We start from the raw sequence: 17,750 nt of genomic DNA on the forward strand, positions 1-17,750 counted from the left end.
AAATACAATAATATTTTGCTTGCTGTCATGGTGTTTTGGGATTTTCTTTTTCCCAGATAGAAGAGCAGCTGGGTCAGCCACTTGTGCGGGTACACCAGATTTATTTCCATGGGATCAATCACCATTATTGCCCCAAAATCCAGACAAATGCTCTGATTCGCTCAGATGGGGGGGAAAAAAAGCTTATATTATTTCTAAATTTTGGGATGCTAATTCCCTCTTAGTCCAAGCAATGTAAACATTTCAGTGTCTTTGATTAGAATAGAGCTATGAATGTGAGAGAAGGTCCCGATCACCTCACTCTGCCCCGCTGGCTTTCCAGCTCATTCCAGAGTCTTCACTGGGTCCCATCATCAGTTTATGCTCAAATCCATCCTTCTGAAGTGATTACATTCCAAAACACGACAAAAATATGTCCTTCCTTAGGACAAAACTTGTATTCCAAGCTTTACCTTCCATCCCATTGCGAGTTAACTGAAAGCTGCTGGTACTTTTACATTCTTGACTCTAAAACTCCAGTTTTGAATTCAGTGAATGTGCAAGTAGTGCCTGAGCTGCCAATACCGTGTAACAGCTTTGGATGTGTTTATTTTGGTGGAAGCTTCACTGGGATGGGCATTCCAAGTATTTCAGGGTGACTTCACAAATCTGCAATGCCAAGTCTGTAAAATACATCTAAATATTCCATGCTGGGGGTGGATTTCTTGGTCCTTTAGGTTTTGAAAATCGATTTGCAAAGCCTAGGAAGAAATTATATATATTTTTTTAATGCAGCAAATTCTGTATGTTACAGATGCTGATTATGTAATCCCTGAAAATAACACAGGAATTGAAAATACTTGCAATTTCAGATCTTTCCCAAGCTTTAAGATATGACAGAAAAGCAACATCCCGTAGTTGCAAATAAAGTTGTAAATGTGTAAAAACGAAATATGTAAAACCCAGTGAGCATTATTTGAAATATTTGTAGTTTGTAAGTGTTCTGCCTGGCATTTAGACTTCCAAGACCCAGGTTCTCCCTACCAAAACACGAAGAGCAAAACATACCAAAGTTAAGGAAAGACCTCGGAGAGTTTGTTGGGGCAGGTTCTGATGATTTTGTCAGTGAAGATGGACTGCAGATGCCTAGAAATAAAAAATGAGACTGGAGCAGCTGGTCACTGGCCCCACACATTTAAATACTTGCTTAAAGCCATTGCGAAGATATTAGCCTGAAAAACTTACTTTTTCTCACATTTTTCAGTATTTTCAAGCTCTGTTAAAAAAAAAAAATAGAAAAAGGCTAGTTGGAAAAAAATGTGTGAAACAATGGATCAGCTACTGTGGTAAAGGGAATTTGCTGGTAATGCACATGTATAAAAACACTGATAAATGTACATGTGTAAATAGATCAGCTACAATTCACTGGTAAATGTACAAGTATCACATTTCGTAAAATGCAAACTTTGTGCCACTCTCTTTGGCTTTTTCCTTGTCATCCCAAACGCCTCCAGTTTGTACTTTCTTGCTGTTTTCCTCAAGTGCTTTTCTGTTCCACCGTTACAGCCCAAAGTACAATCCCGCGGGGATAATTAACAGGAGGCTCAGCAAGAGGAGGCTGGCCATGGTTCTCTCCTTGTAGGACAGACTCAGACCCCACTGGAGCAACTTTTTCCCAGGTGGATGGAGTGCCAAGGCACAACCACTGGCACGGGCAGGGCTGGGTTTCCCTGTTCCCAGTGCAGACAGGGTGGGTGTTTGCAGTTCTACACCAGAACATTTTAATTACTCTTGTTTTCTTGCCCTAAACACAAGCGCTCTCGAAGCAGGCCCTGCTCCCCCAGTGACCGGTGAGAGAGCAGCACCAGCTGTGCCAGAGCTCTTCTCTCTCCCTTTTTTTCCCACACCTTTTGTTTCTTTTACCTTGCTCCTCCTGAAGCATTTAATGAGTTCTTTGGATGATGTTCCTGAGCCCTTGTTCTCCAAACCCGCAGGACTCAAGGAATTTCTTGCAGCAGGCTGGAGACCTGGGAACATACATGATACATACATTTTCAGTGGTCATTCACAAATCCTCCTGCTTTTTTCCAAGTGCTTTATTGTTGCTTTTCATCTCCTCTAATGCAGCACTTCTAGAAATTTTCTGCAGGTTCCCTACTTGTGTTTATTTTTTTTTTGTTGCATTTGCTGAACTCTCCTGCAGGGAGGTGCTGAAGCACTGCCTGGTAATGCTTTGAACAAGTGGGCCACGCTTTCAGAATCCTACAGGTCTAGGTGTGAGTGTAAAACCTCAGTCACACCCTGAGAAAAGAGCTCAGCACTTACTTGCTGCCTCAGCGAGAACGAACGACTCCGGAGTTCTTTCAGGAAGTGGAGGAGGAGAATTGGAGCGATCCTGGGTTGTCTCTGAGAAAGCAAAGATAAAAGACTTGGTTACCTAGCTTTAAAATTATTTATATATATATATATATGTATTAGAAGCAACCAGCTTATCTCACTTGTCTCAAAGGAAACAGACAGCATGCAGACAAAGAGGAGGCTGCAAGGAACATCCTCATGAACAGGATGAGGCAGGAGCTGATTAGGAAACATAAAACTACCAGTTCACTTGGTTGCAGAACTCTCTAGTTCTGGTTGGAACTATTTAGTTGCAGAACTATTTAGTAACAATTTCCGTTGCACTGAGCACAGATCCTAAGCACATTTACTAAATAAAGCAGCTTCAGAAAAAAAGCAGGTCTTAATTCCTAAGATTATCCCAGCGTTAAACTTTTACCTGTTCGTGGGCTCCAAAGCTTCACACTCTGGAAACAAAAAACAAGGCAGGTATTTAAAATTCCCACATCCAAATGTTGTTTTCTTGCACACAAGGAAGCCAGAGAAGACGAGGAAAGGATGTGATGTGCAAACACCCTCCCACATACACCTCCACACTCGTGTAGAGGAAGACAGACTTGTGCCTCGTTCTTCCACTTCACAGAGCTGTCACTCAGCTATGGGATGATCAACAGATGCCTAAATTTCGTTCAGCTCCTGTTGGTTCCACAGGGCTGCGTGAAGCTCAGCAGAACACTAATGTCCTGTCTTCATTATCCTTCTCTAAATGAGGGACAATTTGTTTATTACCCTGTACTGGTCTTAGAATCCCAAAAAAATAAGGCTTGGAGTAAAGTAGATGTTGATAAGAACCCATCTTCTTTCCAATCCTGAGCCCTGAAATCCCTGGAAGTGTTCAAAGCCAGGTTGGACAGGGCTTGGAGCAGCCTGGTCTAGTGGAAGGTGTCCTTGCCCATGGCCAGGGGGTGGAATGGGATTTTCTTAAGATTCCCTTCCAACCCAAACTATTCCATGATTCTGTGATTCTATGAAATAATTTATGGCAAGTATAAAGTGCCAAAAACTAGAGTCTTTCTCACAGAAGGAAACGTGGTAAGGAGATTGGCACAGGAATAGTGCCAGAAAAGAGGTAAAAAGCCACTCTCACCTTACATGGTCTCAGTCTCACAGGGTCATGGAACCCCTCTGAGTGAGACTCACCACTCCACTCCCAGGAGGTTCCAATATTTGGATTTCTGTCTGGAATCTGGAAATCCGGAGTGGCCTGAGGAAATTGCCCTAGAAGCAATTGAGCACCAGAGAGATCATTCCTCATCCCAGGCACTGCCAGATGCTACAGAACCACCCGGATGCTGGGTGAGCCCTCAGTGCTGCTCAGACCCACATTTAATGTTGTTAATCACTCACCCGGCTCACTGGCCACAATGAAGGACTCTGGGGTGCGCTGGGGCAGGGGTGGAGCATCATCATCATCATCAGGCTGTGGCAGGGGGGCTGATTGGAGAGGCACAGACAGGTTACTGCCATGGCAGGACATGAGGGGACCACAGACCTGTGCAGGGGAGGGGGCTGCTCCTGCCCTGCCACACACCAGAGATTAATGTTAAACACCTCTAAACTGTGCTTAAACATCCAAATAACTCCCAGCACCAACTGCACGAGGAAAATGAGCATAACCCAGCACAGAGCCAGGCATGCAGCTGGTGGTTCTGCTGCTGCTTGGCTTGGGCTGCACCTGCCAGGACTTCCCAAGGGCACCGGATAACGAGCATGTCTTTGTTCCACTGAATGCTGAGGGGCCTGGGCAGGACAAAGTGGAGCAGATGCCAAAGCTGTGGACAATAGGAAATGTCCAATTGGACCAGGACTAACCAGAACAAGGAATAATTCCACATTCCTCATATGACAGGTGATGGATTTAAGGCTACAGATCTGGGCAAAACACTTGTGTTGAATCATGGAATGGGTTGGGTTGGAAGGGACCTTAAAAGCCATTTAGATCCAACACCCCCACCATGGGCAGGGGTGTCACCCAGGTTGCTCAGGCCCTCTGAAGTCCTGGATCTCTCAATCTTGGTGAGATTTCAGTGTCCCCCGCATGACACTCTGCAGCAAAGAGTGGGGTTTGACCTGAAAACTAAATCCTCAGAGAAAACCATTTCTGGGAGCTTTCTGAATGCTTTTTGGAGCACCTTGGTGTAGGAATTGGTCAGCACCATCCCTGCCTCCCTGTGAGAGCTGCTCTGAGGTGACACAGTGGTTCAGGGCAGCTGTGGAACGCAAGCACCAAAATGACACTGCTCTAAAAATGTTTGTGGGAAAAAAATTCAGGCAGGATGAAGAGTGTGAGGATGAAACCAGTTGCTCTCTCAGCTCCCATGAGAGCCTAGTCCTGAGGAGCAGCCACAGCCCTGCCTGGACACCGGATGATCACACTGACCACTCCCTCCAGCACGCCCCAGTCCAGAATGACCTGGTCCCACGTGTCCCCTTGTCCCAGCAGCACTTACCTGAGGAGAAGATCCTCTCCTGGCTCAGGGGGGCATGGTGGGATGATGGGGAGCTGCCTGTGGTGGGCTCTAGTGGGGCACTGGCAGAGCACGAAGGGAGGGGCTCATCCTGCCCCTCCAGAAAGGGAAACACGGGGGATGCAGGGTCGTCTGGAGAGAGTGATGAGAAGTAGGGGTCTTCTGCTGAGCACAGGGAAGGGTGGGGACATTGCCTCTGGTTCTTGTGGCCTGGGGGGCCACCCGCTGCTCGTCTGGAGGGGTTCAGGTCCACAGGGGCAAATCCATCCTGGAAGCTCGAGTGACCGGCTTTTTGCCGCTGGGGACTCCAAACAGGCTTGGCATCCCCTGCATCCCATTCCCAGCCTTCTCGCCGCTGCCCCAGCGCTAGAGGGGTCGATACAGTCCATGCCAGAGGTGCTCTGGCACCAGGCGCCCTCCTGCCTGCTCCCTTTGGGTCCAGCTCCAGCTCCCAGCTGCAGCGTTTCTGGGGGGCATCCCCAGCACCCCAGGGCTCGCCGGCAGCTGCCTTCCTGCAGCTGGAGATGTTCAGAGCACCGAAGGAGATGGCCTGTCTGATGGGGGGCACGCCCCGGGCAGAGCTGGGCTGCGCTCCCGGGGCTCCCAGCGGGGACAGGGACGCTTTGCTCTGTGCCACCGGAGGGAGATGTTGGTGCTCATCCTGCTGCGGAGGGAGATGTTGGTGTGGAGCCTGCTCCTCTCGCTCCAAGCTGCAGTAAAAGCACAATAAAGTGGCGTGGAGTCAAAGCCATGGAGGGCTCAGGAAATGTTAGCCCACGCACAGAGCCCACGGCACTGCTCCCAGGAGCAATTCCTTCAGGAATGCAGAGCCCAGCCCAGCCTCGAGCAAGGAGCACAGGGAGGGACTGTGCTCCATTTCAACACCGTTAAACGGTGAACAGACGAGGCCTCTTTATGTCAGCAAGCTGAACCAAAAAGCAAAATTATTTACAGAAAGCAGACACTGCAATCCCAAACATGTCCACAGAGAGATCCCACCACCCTTGGAAGCTGCTGGTATTGGGAAGCTGCATGCTCAGGATTGCTGTTCCTGCAGCAAGGGGCACTGGAGTGGAACGTGCAGATGGATGATGTCACTGAGTGACACAAAGCCCAGGGCAGAAGAAGGGGACAGATAATGGCACACAGGGAAGAGTCTGAGACACATCAGTGAGAAGAGCAGGAATTATTAGGAAATCAGAAGACGTTTCTTCACGCAGGGGGTGATGAGGCATTGCTACAGGCTGCCCAGGGAAGGTGGAAACACCATCCATGGAAGTGCTCATAAAACATGTAGATGTGGCACTTGGGGACATGCTTCAGTGCTGGACCTGGCAGTCTGGGTTAATGGTTGTGCTCGGTGGTTTTAGAAACTTTTCCAACCTTTATGATTCTATGAATTATGTTAGGAACAAACATGAGAGTCAATGTGGGACTAAAGGGAGGCAGCAGATCCTGAGAGCTGAAGTGTTCCAGAGCACACATGAAGAAGTTCATCTCTCTGAAATCGTGTGGGTGACTGCAAACACCAACCAGGGGTACTTGTGCTGAGGCCTTACCAGGTGAGTAAACTCAGGCCATAAATGTCTTCCACTGGAGTCAGGACTGGCTTGGCTACAGGATGCCCTGCTCCTTCCTGGGGAAAGGAAATGTTTGCAAACAAGAGTGAGGAGGCAAAATGTAAAGAACACCAACGTGCTGCTTCAGGAGCTGGGATTTTTGCCAAATACTTCTAATTTCTAAAGCACTTGGGAAATGACACCAAGGTGGAACTGAAAACTGCAGACAGAACTTCCTGAAGGGAAACTCTGCCAGCACCTTTCTGAAATGAGAGTACAGCGAGCCCTACAACCATCCAGCTGTGCCAAACAGCTGGCAGGCAGCCTGTGCAGGCACTTTGCCTTCAGGAGCCCACACTGGGCAAGCTGGGTGCTGGTTTTGTGCATTGACACCAGCTCATGGCCATCCCTGTGCTCTGCACAGTGTCCTCAGAGGACAGGGAGGTTTAGGGGGGCGAGAGGTTTGGGCAAGAGCTACAAAACCACATCCTGACTTGAAAGGTCCTCTGCATTTCGTGTCAACCCAGCCCTGTGTGACCTTTGCTCACAGACTGTCCTTAACCAGTCCAAAAAGGCTTTTTCCAGTTCTTTTCTCACCCAGCTCTGGCTTGGAATGAACTGCAAATCGTGTGGCAAAACTGAGGCATGCATCCCATCGCAGGATCCCTTTCTCATATTTTAGATGAAAGTTTCTGACAAAGTGAGCTCACTGTGACCTTCCAGGCTTTGCTGTGATGCATTGACTGGATTTGATCCAGTGAGGCTCATGTCAGCAGCCACCGAACAGCAAGAGCAAAGAAAACCTCAACCGGAGATGTCTTGGCTATTCCTGTTAATATGCAACTTCACACCAAGACCACATTTCTTTTCCTCAGAAGTGTAACAGATTTGTGAGATGTTGCCATGTTTTTTCACAAGATGTTTCCCCCATGCCCTCCCACAGACAGGCTGTAGTGCTGATTCCCTCAATAGCACACACGAGGTAACATTTTCAGCCTCACTGCCTGGTGATCCCAAGCTTCCCAACCTGGACCTTCCCAGCCTGGTCTGAAAATCCCTCCAGTTTCACTGGCACATCCCCATGGAAATCGGTCAGTCCTGTAGAGAATTTGTGCTGTTCTATTCACTCATTACATTAAACAATCATAAAAATATATAGAAAATAGAAAATGGCTTTGAGACTGAAGAAAATCTAGGTCTTGTTTGCGATAAGCATTGCACATTGAGGGGAAGAACTGGATTCTCATGGGTTAATGTCAAAAGAAACTCAGTTTGGGTATCAAGGGCAGCAGAAAATGTGGGAATTCACCCCAGATCTGCAGCAGGAATTGAGGTTAGAGCTGGAGTGCCCAGGCTGCAAGAGGCAGCGTGTGTGTCCCGGGACTTTTACCTGTGAAGCTGCAGAATCTTTCTGGGCATCGAGTGCTTGAATCTGCCTTTTGAAGAGCTCAATCACCGCATCGTAAACCAGCTCATACTGCTCCTGCATTCCAGACAGGCAAGAAATGTCACAGCCAGCACTGGTGGGACCTGTAAATAGCCACCTCTTCCCAAGCAAGCATCACCCTGAGAGAAGCTGCCTTTCCTGTCCGTTGGCAGGGCGTGAATTTTGAGAAGAGGCAGAAGCCACAACTCTCACAGGGTTCACACTGAAGCATTTTGGGGGGTTTTTGGGTGTGCAAACAACACTGTTCTGCATTGAGCTTCCTCTTCAGTCTGTTGCAGCTGAGTAAAGTTCCCACTTTATTGCCTGGACAGTCCTGGTTTCACAGTGTAAGCATTTGATAAATCCCACTGTGAGCACTGGCCCAGCTGTCCACAAGGAAACGCTCAGCTACCAAATGAACTTCTGCCAAATCATTGTTCTGTTCAGAAAAGGGACTTTGCACAACATCTCCCAGCTCCCACCAGCACCACTGCTCTGGGTTTCCCTGCTGTGAACCCTCCTGGGGAAAAGGTGAGGTGCCAGCATGGAGCAGCTGGTGACATTCCCCAAACACACCTTGGTCTGCACTATGCAGGGTCTTTGCGTGCGCATTTCCTGGATCAGACTGAAAACACTGAAGTTCACTGGAACAATCTGGCGAGAAAGAGAAAAGGCAAAATGGTTTTAAACTGAAAGAGGAGAGATTTAGATTTAATACTGGGAAGGAATTGTTCCCTGTGAGGGTGGGCAGGCCCTGGCACAGGGTGCCCAGAGCAGCTGTGGCTGCCCCTGGATCCCCTGGAAGTGCCCAAGGCCAGGCTGGATGGGGCTTGGAGCAACCTGGCACAGTGGAAGTTGTCCTTACCCATGGCAGGGGGCTGGAAAGAGAGGATTTTTAAGATCCTTCCGACCCAAATCTTTCAATGATTTCTACGATTTCTCTGATAAAAAATTACAGACAGGTCTAATTCCACGAATCCTCCAAGTCATGAGGAAGTTCAGAGCACTGTCTGAAATCCAGGCCTGCTACTGCAATAATTTTTAACAAAGGGCCTACTTAAAGTGCTATTTTATTTATTACAAACCATCCTCCTCCCTCCTGTCTAGAACTCCACAGAAAACACCCTTTTTATAACAGCTGTGGGCAGCACGAAGGACATGACACTGATTTCCCAGCTGGGTGGGTTCAGGGAGCTGTAGAACACAGCAGGCTCTCCTCTGAGTCCCAGCACCTGCCCTGAGGCCAGGGATCACTGCCTGTACCATTATTGGAGAGTCAGAGTAAAGCAAGGGGGTGGTTTGGAAACACTGAATATGTGATGTGTGAGCGTGGAGAGACAAACGTAGACAGTAAGGGTGCACTGAAGAGTGAAGGGCAGCACAGGGCCGTGTGCTGTGAGCTGAAGGCCAGGCCAGAGCGAGCAGTGGAGGGGGGATTCTGCCCCACTGGTGTGATGCTGTCAGTGCCTGAAGAGAGAGGAGTGGCACAAACTGGGAATGGGCAATCAGCACTTCGGCCACTGCCCTTCTCCAGTGAGGCCGTGGGGAGCTCCCATCCAGCTGGAATCCCCCTGAGCGCAGCCAGAGGGGCTGGAAGGCAGAGGGAAGGCTGGGGAGGGACAGAGGGGTGCCACGGGAGGCACTGAGGGCTGGCACTCACCCCGTCCTTCAGCAGCTTCTGGGTGTAGTCGATGGCGCAGATGACGCCGGTTCTGCCGCAGCCAGCACTGCAACGAGAGCCACGGGGCACAGGCTGGGCACGCTGTGCTGCTCACAGGGACGTTTGGAGAGGAGCCACAGCCACCTGTGACCCTGCTGCCCCGCACACATCCTGCAGACCCGCAGCATGCTGCAGCTTCAGCCCACGCAGGGCTGGGAGGCACAGCTCATCCCCTGAGCCCTCTCAGTCCTCCTGTGGTGGCCAGCCACACGTGGACGTGGCCAGTGGTGGTGGTCCCTGAGCCAGACATTCTCACTCCCTGGCAGCAGGGTGCAGCCAGCTGGGTGTTGGTCTCTTCTCCCAACTAACAAGGGACAGGACAAGAGGAAACGGCCTCAGGTTGCCCCAGGGGAGGTTTAGATTGCATATTAGGGAAAATTTCTCGAGCAAAAGCATTGTCAAGCACTGGCACAGGCTGCCCAGGGCAGTGGTGAAGTCACCATTGAACAGACGTGTAGATGTGGCACTTGAGGACGTGGTTTAGTGGTGGCCTTGGCAGTCCTGGGCGAATGGTTGGACTCGAGCATCTTAAGGGACTTTTCCAACCTAAACAATTCCATGGTTCTGTGATTCTATTGCTGGCCTGCTGCTGCCTCCTTCCCTGCCCCCTGGCCATGCTGGCTGTCCTCAGAGGAGCCCTTTGCCTCAAGGCTCCCTACAAGAGGAGCTTGGCTATGGGCTTGGCCAGCTTCCCTGGCCTGTGACCCCTGGGGACGTGGGAGCACGGGGCTCTGGGGGCCAGCAGCCCTTCCCTGCTGGCAGCCAGGTCACCCACCTGCAGTGGATGCAGACAGGGACCCTGTCATGGGGCTGGTAGCAGCGAATGTCCCTGACGAGCTCCAGGATGGGCTCGATGGAGGAGGGGACGTGGTGGTCCGGCCAGTTCCTGTAGTGGAAGTGGTAGATGGTGCGGGTTGCCTGCAGGAGAAGAGCAGTGGCAGGGTCTGGGATGTTGGCACGGCAAGGGGAGCTGGATTTCTGCTCCATCCCCAGCTCCCATCTGCATCAGCAGGCAAAGGGCAGAGCAGCAGTTTGTGGTTGGTTTTGCTGCAGGAGCTGTTTTATGACATTCTTGGCCTCACTTACCCGGAGCCTGATTTGCCATGACTGACAAACAGCTTCAGAAACTGAGGTCTGAGTTAATGAATTTTTTACTTCTTTTGTTCCCTCAACTGCTGTCAAATCTAATTCAGCAGCCTGAGCAATGTAAAATTTTCTGCACAAAATGTGCCATACTTTAATATATTATTTATATAACAAAGCCAGCCCAGGTACATTTTCTGCCTTGACCTTTCCTCCTTACCTCATTCAGGGTCACCTTTAAAGTTCTAATCACATACTCATTCCTCTTCTCCTCAGCCTCCTGCAGAAGAAGGAGTCAGAGTCAGATTTTCCGTGGTGCCCCGGGGTGGGGCAGGGTGCAGGGGTGGCTGCACTCACACAGGTGATGGAGAAAGGGCCACAGTGCAGGGGGGAGCTGCCCACCTCCGCCCAGTACCGCTCACATTTCTTCTGTTGGGACAAGCAGGATGTGTTTGGTTATTCCCCACTGGCCCAGCTGTGCTGTCTCCTGTTACTCTGATTATCAAGAGTTTTCTAAAGCCTTCTGAGTTTATATTCTTGTAGAGAACTTTCTTACACAACCTTTTGTAAATAACTTATTGTTTTACATTCTTTCATAGAGGTGGAGAAATTTGATGTACAGGTAGTTTGTCCAGTGTCGTTGGAGAGGTGGCACGTTCACCCTCCAATCCACTGGCACCTTTTGAGAACTATAAAAGATTGGAGTCAGAGAAAATAAATGAGTCTCTTCATCGTAACCAAAGCTGTGGTGCGTGGTTTTTCCTTGTGTCATCTGGTGACAGTCTCCTTTTTCAATTTTCAGGACAAAATTCACTCTGGCAAGAGGCTCAGCTCTTGCTGCTGTCCAGCTCCAGCCTCCCCTCCCTTGGAGCTGCCTCTGTGGGTTTTCCCTTTGCAGAGAGATTCCCTACACTACTGGAAATGGCTAAAGAATTTCATGGAATCAGAGACCATGGTTTGGTTGGAAGGGACCTTAAAGATCATCTCCTTTCACCCTCTGCCATGGGCAGGGACATCTCCCACGGGACCATTTGCAGCTGGAGACCCAAAACCCAGCTTATATCAAACAGAAACTCGCTGTTACTGATGGGATTTAATAAAAATCTGCATCTCTCACCCTGCCCTGGCACTCAGGGCCATCTGTGACACGCTACTCACCTTCCCCATTTCAAACTCCATACAAGCCATGACCACGACCTGCAGGAAAAAAGGCTCATTAGAAAAGTCTGAACACGAGTTTCTCATCCAGGCAGCAAAATTAAACTCATCTCTTGTGGGTACTTATCAGTGATGAGGAAACACCGTGGGCTGCCTTGCCCCGAGCCCCAGCTGCCAGACGAGTCACACTGGGACATCACCCACAGCCTGGCACAAGGACCTCCCCAGGCAGAGCCCAAAGGCAGGGACAGAGCCCAAAGGCAGGGACAGCCACCAGCAGACTCCTGCCCTGGCACGAGTGGGAGGAGGCTGACAGGAAAGGTGTGGGACACACCCAACATCTGGAGTGAAACCCTGACACTCCCACTGCCTCAAAAAGGACTTCTGGATGTAAGGACAAGTTTTCTTAAAAAAAAAAAAAAAGACATATAAACTTTATATTTAATAATAAATCTGTGCCTTACCAGGACTTCATACTCCCAAATCATCCTCCAAAAGTCAGTGACAGTAGTGGGCAGAGGACCCTGGGTTGCAATGTATGCTCTTGGCCCGTAGACACCCTGGAACATTCAAACCAGACATGGGCACATCTGTGCATAGTTCACCCGCAGAAATAAAGTCATTCCCCCCTCTGAATTTACTTCTATCAGCAAGCCCATTAAGGATTTGGAAGGACTTTCATACAGTTGAATTTTGGGCACATACATTAACTCAAGCAGTGGTGTGCAAACCAAAGGCAGGGCCAAGCTGGGGAGCTGGGGTTGAGCTGAGATCTGCTCCCAGAGACCAGCACCAGTTCTTACAGCACCTCTGGGAGCTTGGAGGTGATGTGGCCACAGCTCTGTTGCTGATGGCCAAAGAATGAATTGTGATCCTGTTGGGAAGGTCTGATCTTCTGCAGACAGGCTACACAGAGCTCTGGGCCACTGGTCACCCTTGTGAGAATGAAGGGGACTCTATCTATCTATCTATCTATCTATCGATCTATCTATCTATCTATCTATCTAATCTCTATCTCTATCTCTGTCTCTATCTCTATCTCTGTCTCTATCTCTATCTCTATCTCTATCTGTCAGTCAGAGAAGGGCTGTAGGCCCAGGGCAGCCCCAGGACTCGTGGGGCTGCAGTGGGTCCCAGCCATGCAGCACTGCAAGGCTTCCTGCCTCTGCACTGGTTTCAGCCCAGGTGACTCTGGCCACAGGCAGTTTTGCACCACTGTCACCCACCAAAGGCAGCGAGGAAGTTGGGGCTGAGAACCACAAACTGTTCCACCCTCGGCATGAGTGTGTCCCTTGCCCCGTAGCCCGGTGCCTCTGTGCTGCACTGGGGCTTTCTGGAGGGCTCACTCAGCTTCTTATACCAGTTATCCTTGAGCACAGCCCAGGAACTGCTGCAGAGCCCCCAGCCTGCTCCTCCTGGCACAGCCCACCGAGATGACACCACCCACACCTTTGCAGGACAAAACACCACAAAACTGGCAAACCTTGATGAAGTTGGCATTGATGTAATGAGAGTCTGCGTCCGACGTAATCAGGGACAGCTCCACTCTGCTGTGGTCAACTGCAAAAGCAGGGGAAGCAGTCAGTGTCTGTCCCTGAAGGTCACTGAGCCCTTGGAGGGCAGCACCAGGGGCTCTGGGGGAGCACTCACGTCAGAGAGCCCATCCAGGGTGGGCTGGTGGCTGTGCAAGCAGCTGATGTCCCTCCCACACCTCCCACAGCCCTGCTGCCTGCATGCACAGGGGATGGACAAGGTCCTTTTGGAGAGTGAGGGAGGTTTTAGGGGAGAGCTGCAGGTGCTGCCACTACCCCAGTGCAATGCTGATCCCCTCTGACCATGCTGCAAGCCAAGCCCAAAACCACCTAACAGCACTCCAGGCTCAAACCAGCTCTGTGGGCTTAGATACAAAGGTTTGAAAGTTGGACTCAATCCTGGAGGTCTTTTCCAACCTTAATGATTCTGTGATTTACTTTCTTTTCCAAGTTGGAGTGGACAAAAGAGTCTGCTCTGATGCTGGGACAGAGTCCTTGGAGACCACTGCACCAAGCCAAGCCAAGCCACAGCAGGGTTTGCCTGTTGTCTGCTTTGCACATCGTGGAGACATCGCTGTCCAAAGGCCTTTGGATGCGAGTGGTCACAGTGCTAACCAGAAAACTTGCAAGGATTATCACTGGAGGATGTGTTTCCTAGTGAATAGAAGTTCTTCTGTCTGTGGAAGTATCACAGAATCACAGAATATCCTGAGCTGGAAAGGACCCACAAGGATCAAGTCCAACTCCCATCCCTGCACAGGACATCCCCAAAATCCCACCATGTGCCTGACAGTGTTGATATGTGCCAAAGTCCTCCAGAGCAGGCTCTGCAGCAGCCAAAGCCCTAAATCTGAGCAGCAGGACTCAAAGCCAGCAGACAGCAGTGAGATGCTCACATACAACAACTGTGCAGGCAGGTACCAGAGAATGAGAACAAGAAAAGCAAGAAAAACAAAAGGCTGAGTAGGAACATGTGCCATTTCCAACCTACAAGGTAAGATGTCCTTGTATCTGTTCTTCTTGACATTCTCTGGCTGCTCAGACGCTGCTGTAGGGTAGATTTTATCCGATCTGTACTTTGTTGACTGTCTCTTCAGCTTCTGTGATAAAAGAGTGGAACAAATTACAGCAGACGTGCTACAGCCAGCTCACTACCAGAGAGCACATGAGGGTCTCCAGGGGTCACGTTTGCTACCACAAAGCAAGGTCGGCACCATCAATTCTTTCCTCAGTGGCTTTGCTCAGAGCAAGAATGGAGACAGAACCATCTGAGAGCCCCAGCAGAGGCTTGTGAAGGATGGAAAGTGTGTGCTGAGGCAGTGCCCACACGTCAGCTTGTGAAGTGACACAAAGCATCGCCCTCACAAGTGAGTGAGGCCCGGGGGAGCCACTCTCAGCACAAATGGCACCCAGATCAGAGGAGTGACAATGTCAAAGCACCTTCAGCGAATGATACCAGAAAAGACAGGTAAATCCATTGATTTTTCTCACTTTGGTAGAGGTGCTCCCATCTGCAGCTGGAAGCAGCAATGCTCAAGTCACCAAGGGAGCACGAGCAACTGGAGCAGAGTGGCTCCATGGACTGATGAAAGACAAGGCTGGGACAGACCCTTAGGGCTGCAAAGCTCTCATCTCTTTCATTTTCATGAAAGCTGCAGCACTCACAGGGAGTTAAAGCATCTTTCTCCTGGTAAAGCACAGAATTTTATTTCACTGCCAGCAGCTCCTAAATAATACACACTATTTGTTACCATCAGCTTCAGAAGCACCATACTCACTGCATTTTTTTCTTTCATATTTTTGTGTCCAGATTGCTGGCTTTTAATATTAAACTGCAGTTTTAAAACACTAAATTCAGCCACGATAGAAGTTAAATCTCAGAGATCTGATGGAATGAGTGAGGGAGGAGGTACAGGAGGCTCAGGACAGTCCATATGTCCAGTCTCTATTCATTAAGAACCTGGGGCAGACACAGTGGGATAGAAATTGTGGGAGCAGGGTGAGTTTTGTAGCCTCCACACCCCTGTAACCTGAGCAATTCTGGTGCTGGTCACATCCTCCAGTACACCCCCAGATTCCAGGGAAACCTTTCATGGAAGGGGCATCACTCCATACTAAAGCCAGTCTTCCCAGAGCCAAGGCCCTGAATCATCTGACTTTTCTGTCCCTGAATAATCTGACATGAAACAGCTTGGGAAATGCCTAGGTATGAAAAAGGACGTGGGAATCACAGAATCATGGAATATCCTGGGCTGGATGGGACCCATAAGAATCATTGAGTCCAACTTCTGGCCTTGCACAGACATCCCAAAATCCCACCCTGTGCATCCCTGAGAGCATTGTCCAAATGCTCCTGGAGCTCTGGCAGCCTCGGGGCTGTGCCCATTCCCTGGGGAGCATGGGCAGTGTGCAGCTGTGAGACTGCACAAACAGAAAAGGGGGACTCCAACAAAACCCCAATCATTTACAGTGACATCACCACAATTTGCACATAAAAATGCTTGGTCCCACAAGGAGAGGGCAGGAGTTGGGGTGGAGGAATGGCATTGAATGTATCTGTCACGTTTGGAAACAAGCCAACACAATGGCCTGCTGAGGCCACTGCCTTGCAAAAGCAGCCACAAATCAGGGGTGTCTGAGAAGATCTTATCCCATACAACAGGAAATGCAGCCTTGACCATTCCCACCTGCCATTTTGATCAGAAATTAATACATCAGCCTGCTGGAGCCAGCCTGAGCAGCAGGGCTCAGAGCCCTCTGCCTCACACACAGACACCAGGCAGAGAGAGGGGAAACTCAGCAGGCTGTGACAGTGCTTTGTTCCATGGAACAACAGACCGTCACTGCAGGCTCAGATTAATCACTTCCCTCCACCCCAGACACCTGGAAACCAAGCACTCAGCTTTCCCCCAAGGGTTTGAAGTGCCAGATTTTGCTGGTACGACAGAGCAGGGCTGGAGCTTGTGGAGACCCCTCGGTAACCCAGAGCCCGCTGCCCGGGTCAGTGCAGTGTTTGACACATCTGAGATCTCACAGAGGTACCAGTTCTACCCTTCCCTGTGTCTGTGAGAGCTGGGCAATGTCCAGACAGCCTGTCAGAGCCACCTGCCTCCAGCTGATGCACCAAGAGCCACCTCCAGCCACCAGCTTTAGCATGAGATGGTGCATTGGCATCTGAGCCTCACCCCTGGCACCCAAACCAAAAAAATATCAGAGAGCTCACAGATTCAGGGCAACGCAGAACACAGGGGGTGGTGGCAGCCATCAGCATTTTGTGCAGCTTTTGCCTTGAGGGAACAAGAAAGTATTTTCCAGGAGGGGCCAGGAGCACTGCTGGATGTGGAGCACACACAGGTCCCAGAATGGTTTGGGTTGGAAGGGACCTTAAAGCTCATCTAATTCCACCCCTGCCATGGGCAGGGACACCTGCTGCTCTCCCAGGTTGTCCCAAGCCCTTTCCACCCTGGCCTTGGACATTTCCAGGGATGGGGCAGCCACAGCTCCCTTGGGCAACCTGTGCTCTATAGAAACAAGGACAAGTTAAGTCAAGGTGAAACCAGAGATGCCTGGCAGGAACTCGTGTGCCACAGGTCTAACAGATTGCAATGGGGAGAAGGGGCAGAGGCTCCATATTCCTCCCTGTATCCCCAGTTGTGTCACCAGGGCCAGAGGCTCCATATTCCTCCCTGTCCCCCCAGTTCTGTTGCCAGGCAAAGTGAAACCCTGTCCCGACAAGCAGAAAACAGGAAGCACTCGGGTGATTAGTTAAAAAGCAAACAGTTCCAATGCAAACTATTAATTTCCTATCACGTCTTTACATTCCTCTTAGCCCAGTTAACTTCTGGGTGTCTGCTATAAAACTCCTAGAAAATCTCACTGTCACAGGTTTGAGAGGTGCCCGAGCGATTCCCTCCGACACGAGCTGAAGCACTGAGCCGAGCCTTGGGTGAACTCACCAAAAACTCCTCTGCAAACTCTCCTCGGCTGAGCTTCTTGCCTTGGGCCCTTTCCAGGTTCTGTAGCAGGATCTCCCTTTGGTCCATGGAGCTGGAGCGTGCCTGGCCTGGCCCTCCTGGGAAGGGACATGTCAAGTGATCCGCAGCGGAAGGCGCCGCCGGGGAGAGCTGCCTGTGGTTTTCTGACTTCATCACAGCCCCAAAGGAAATTAGTGCGTAGCAGATAATCCTGGTCAAACAGCACGACAGAACATACGGCACGGGGCCCTGGCACCTCTGTTCAAAGCAGCCCCGCCTGGCACGGGGTGGGCAGCACCGAGGACAAGGGCAGGGACATGCTGGACACCAGTCCAGCACCCCAATTCCTTCAGCACCGTGTCCAGCCATCACTGCCAGGGGTAGCCAGGGGTGAGCACAGGGGGCAGCTGTGGAGCATTCACATCCCAAGGGGCTGTGCTTCACCAGGAAGGCT

The 17,750-nt window shown here is 50.4% G+C and overlaps 1 protein-coding gene across 1 annotated transcript; it reads right to left on the reverse strand.

The window, feature by feature from the left end:
- Positions 1–139: 139 nt before the first annotated feature.
- On the reverse strand, positions 140–17,375 carry PTPN22 (protein tyrosine phosphatase non-receptor type 22). The gene is made up of 21 exons (XM_053998003.1): positions 17,279–17,375; positions 14,314–14,422; positions 13,274–13,350; positions 12,255–12,350; positions 11,791–11,829; positions 10,990–11,061; positions 10,853–10,912; positions 10,325–10,467; positions 9,490–9,556; positions 8,406–8,483; positions 7,794–7,886; positions 6,404–6,480; positions 4,827–5,554; positions 3,724–3,810; positions 3,464–3,594; positions 2,756–2,783; positions 2,305–2,385; positions 1,903–2,006; positions 1,225–1,255; positions 1,048–1,125; positions 140–740 (listed from the first exon to the last, which is right to left on the reverse strand). The coding sequence occupies exons 1-21, from the start codon at positions 17,363–17,365 to the stop codon at positions 676–678; spliced, it is 2,331 nt and encodes a 776-aa protein (XP_053853978.1). The 5' UTR covers positions 17,366–17,375; the 3' UTR covers positions 140–675.
- Between the last annotated feature and the right edge of the window lie 375 nt (positions 17,376–17,750).

The sequence above is a fragment of the Vidua macroura genome, chromosome 24, assembly GCF_024509145.1.
Source record: "Vidua macroura isolate BioBank_ID:100142 chromosome 24, ASM2450914v1, whole genome shotgun sequence".
NCBI classification, from domain to species: domain Eukaryota; kingdom Metazoa; phylum Chordata; class Aves; order Passeriformes; family Viduidae; genus Vidua; species Vidua macroura.

Coding starts and splice junctions, on each gene's coding strand:
- PTPN22 (XM_053998003.1), bottom strand. CDS start 17,365: ATGGACCAAAGGGAGATCCTGCTACAGAACCTGGAAAGGGCCCAAGGC. Junction 14,423..17,278: donor AGTTTGCAGAGGAGTTTTTG/GTGAGTTCACCC, acceptor CTTTTATCACAG/AAGCTGAAGAGACAGTCAAC. Junction 8,484..9,489: donor AGAAGCTGCTGAAGGACGGG/GTGAGTGCCAGC, acceptor CTTTCTCGCCAG/ATTGTTCCAGTGAACTTCAG.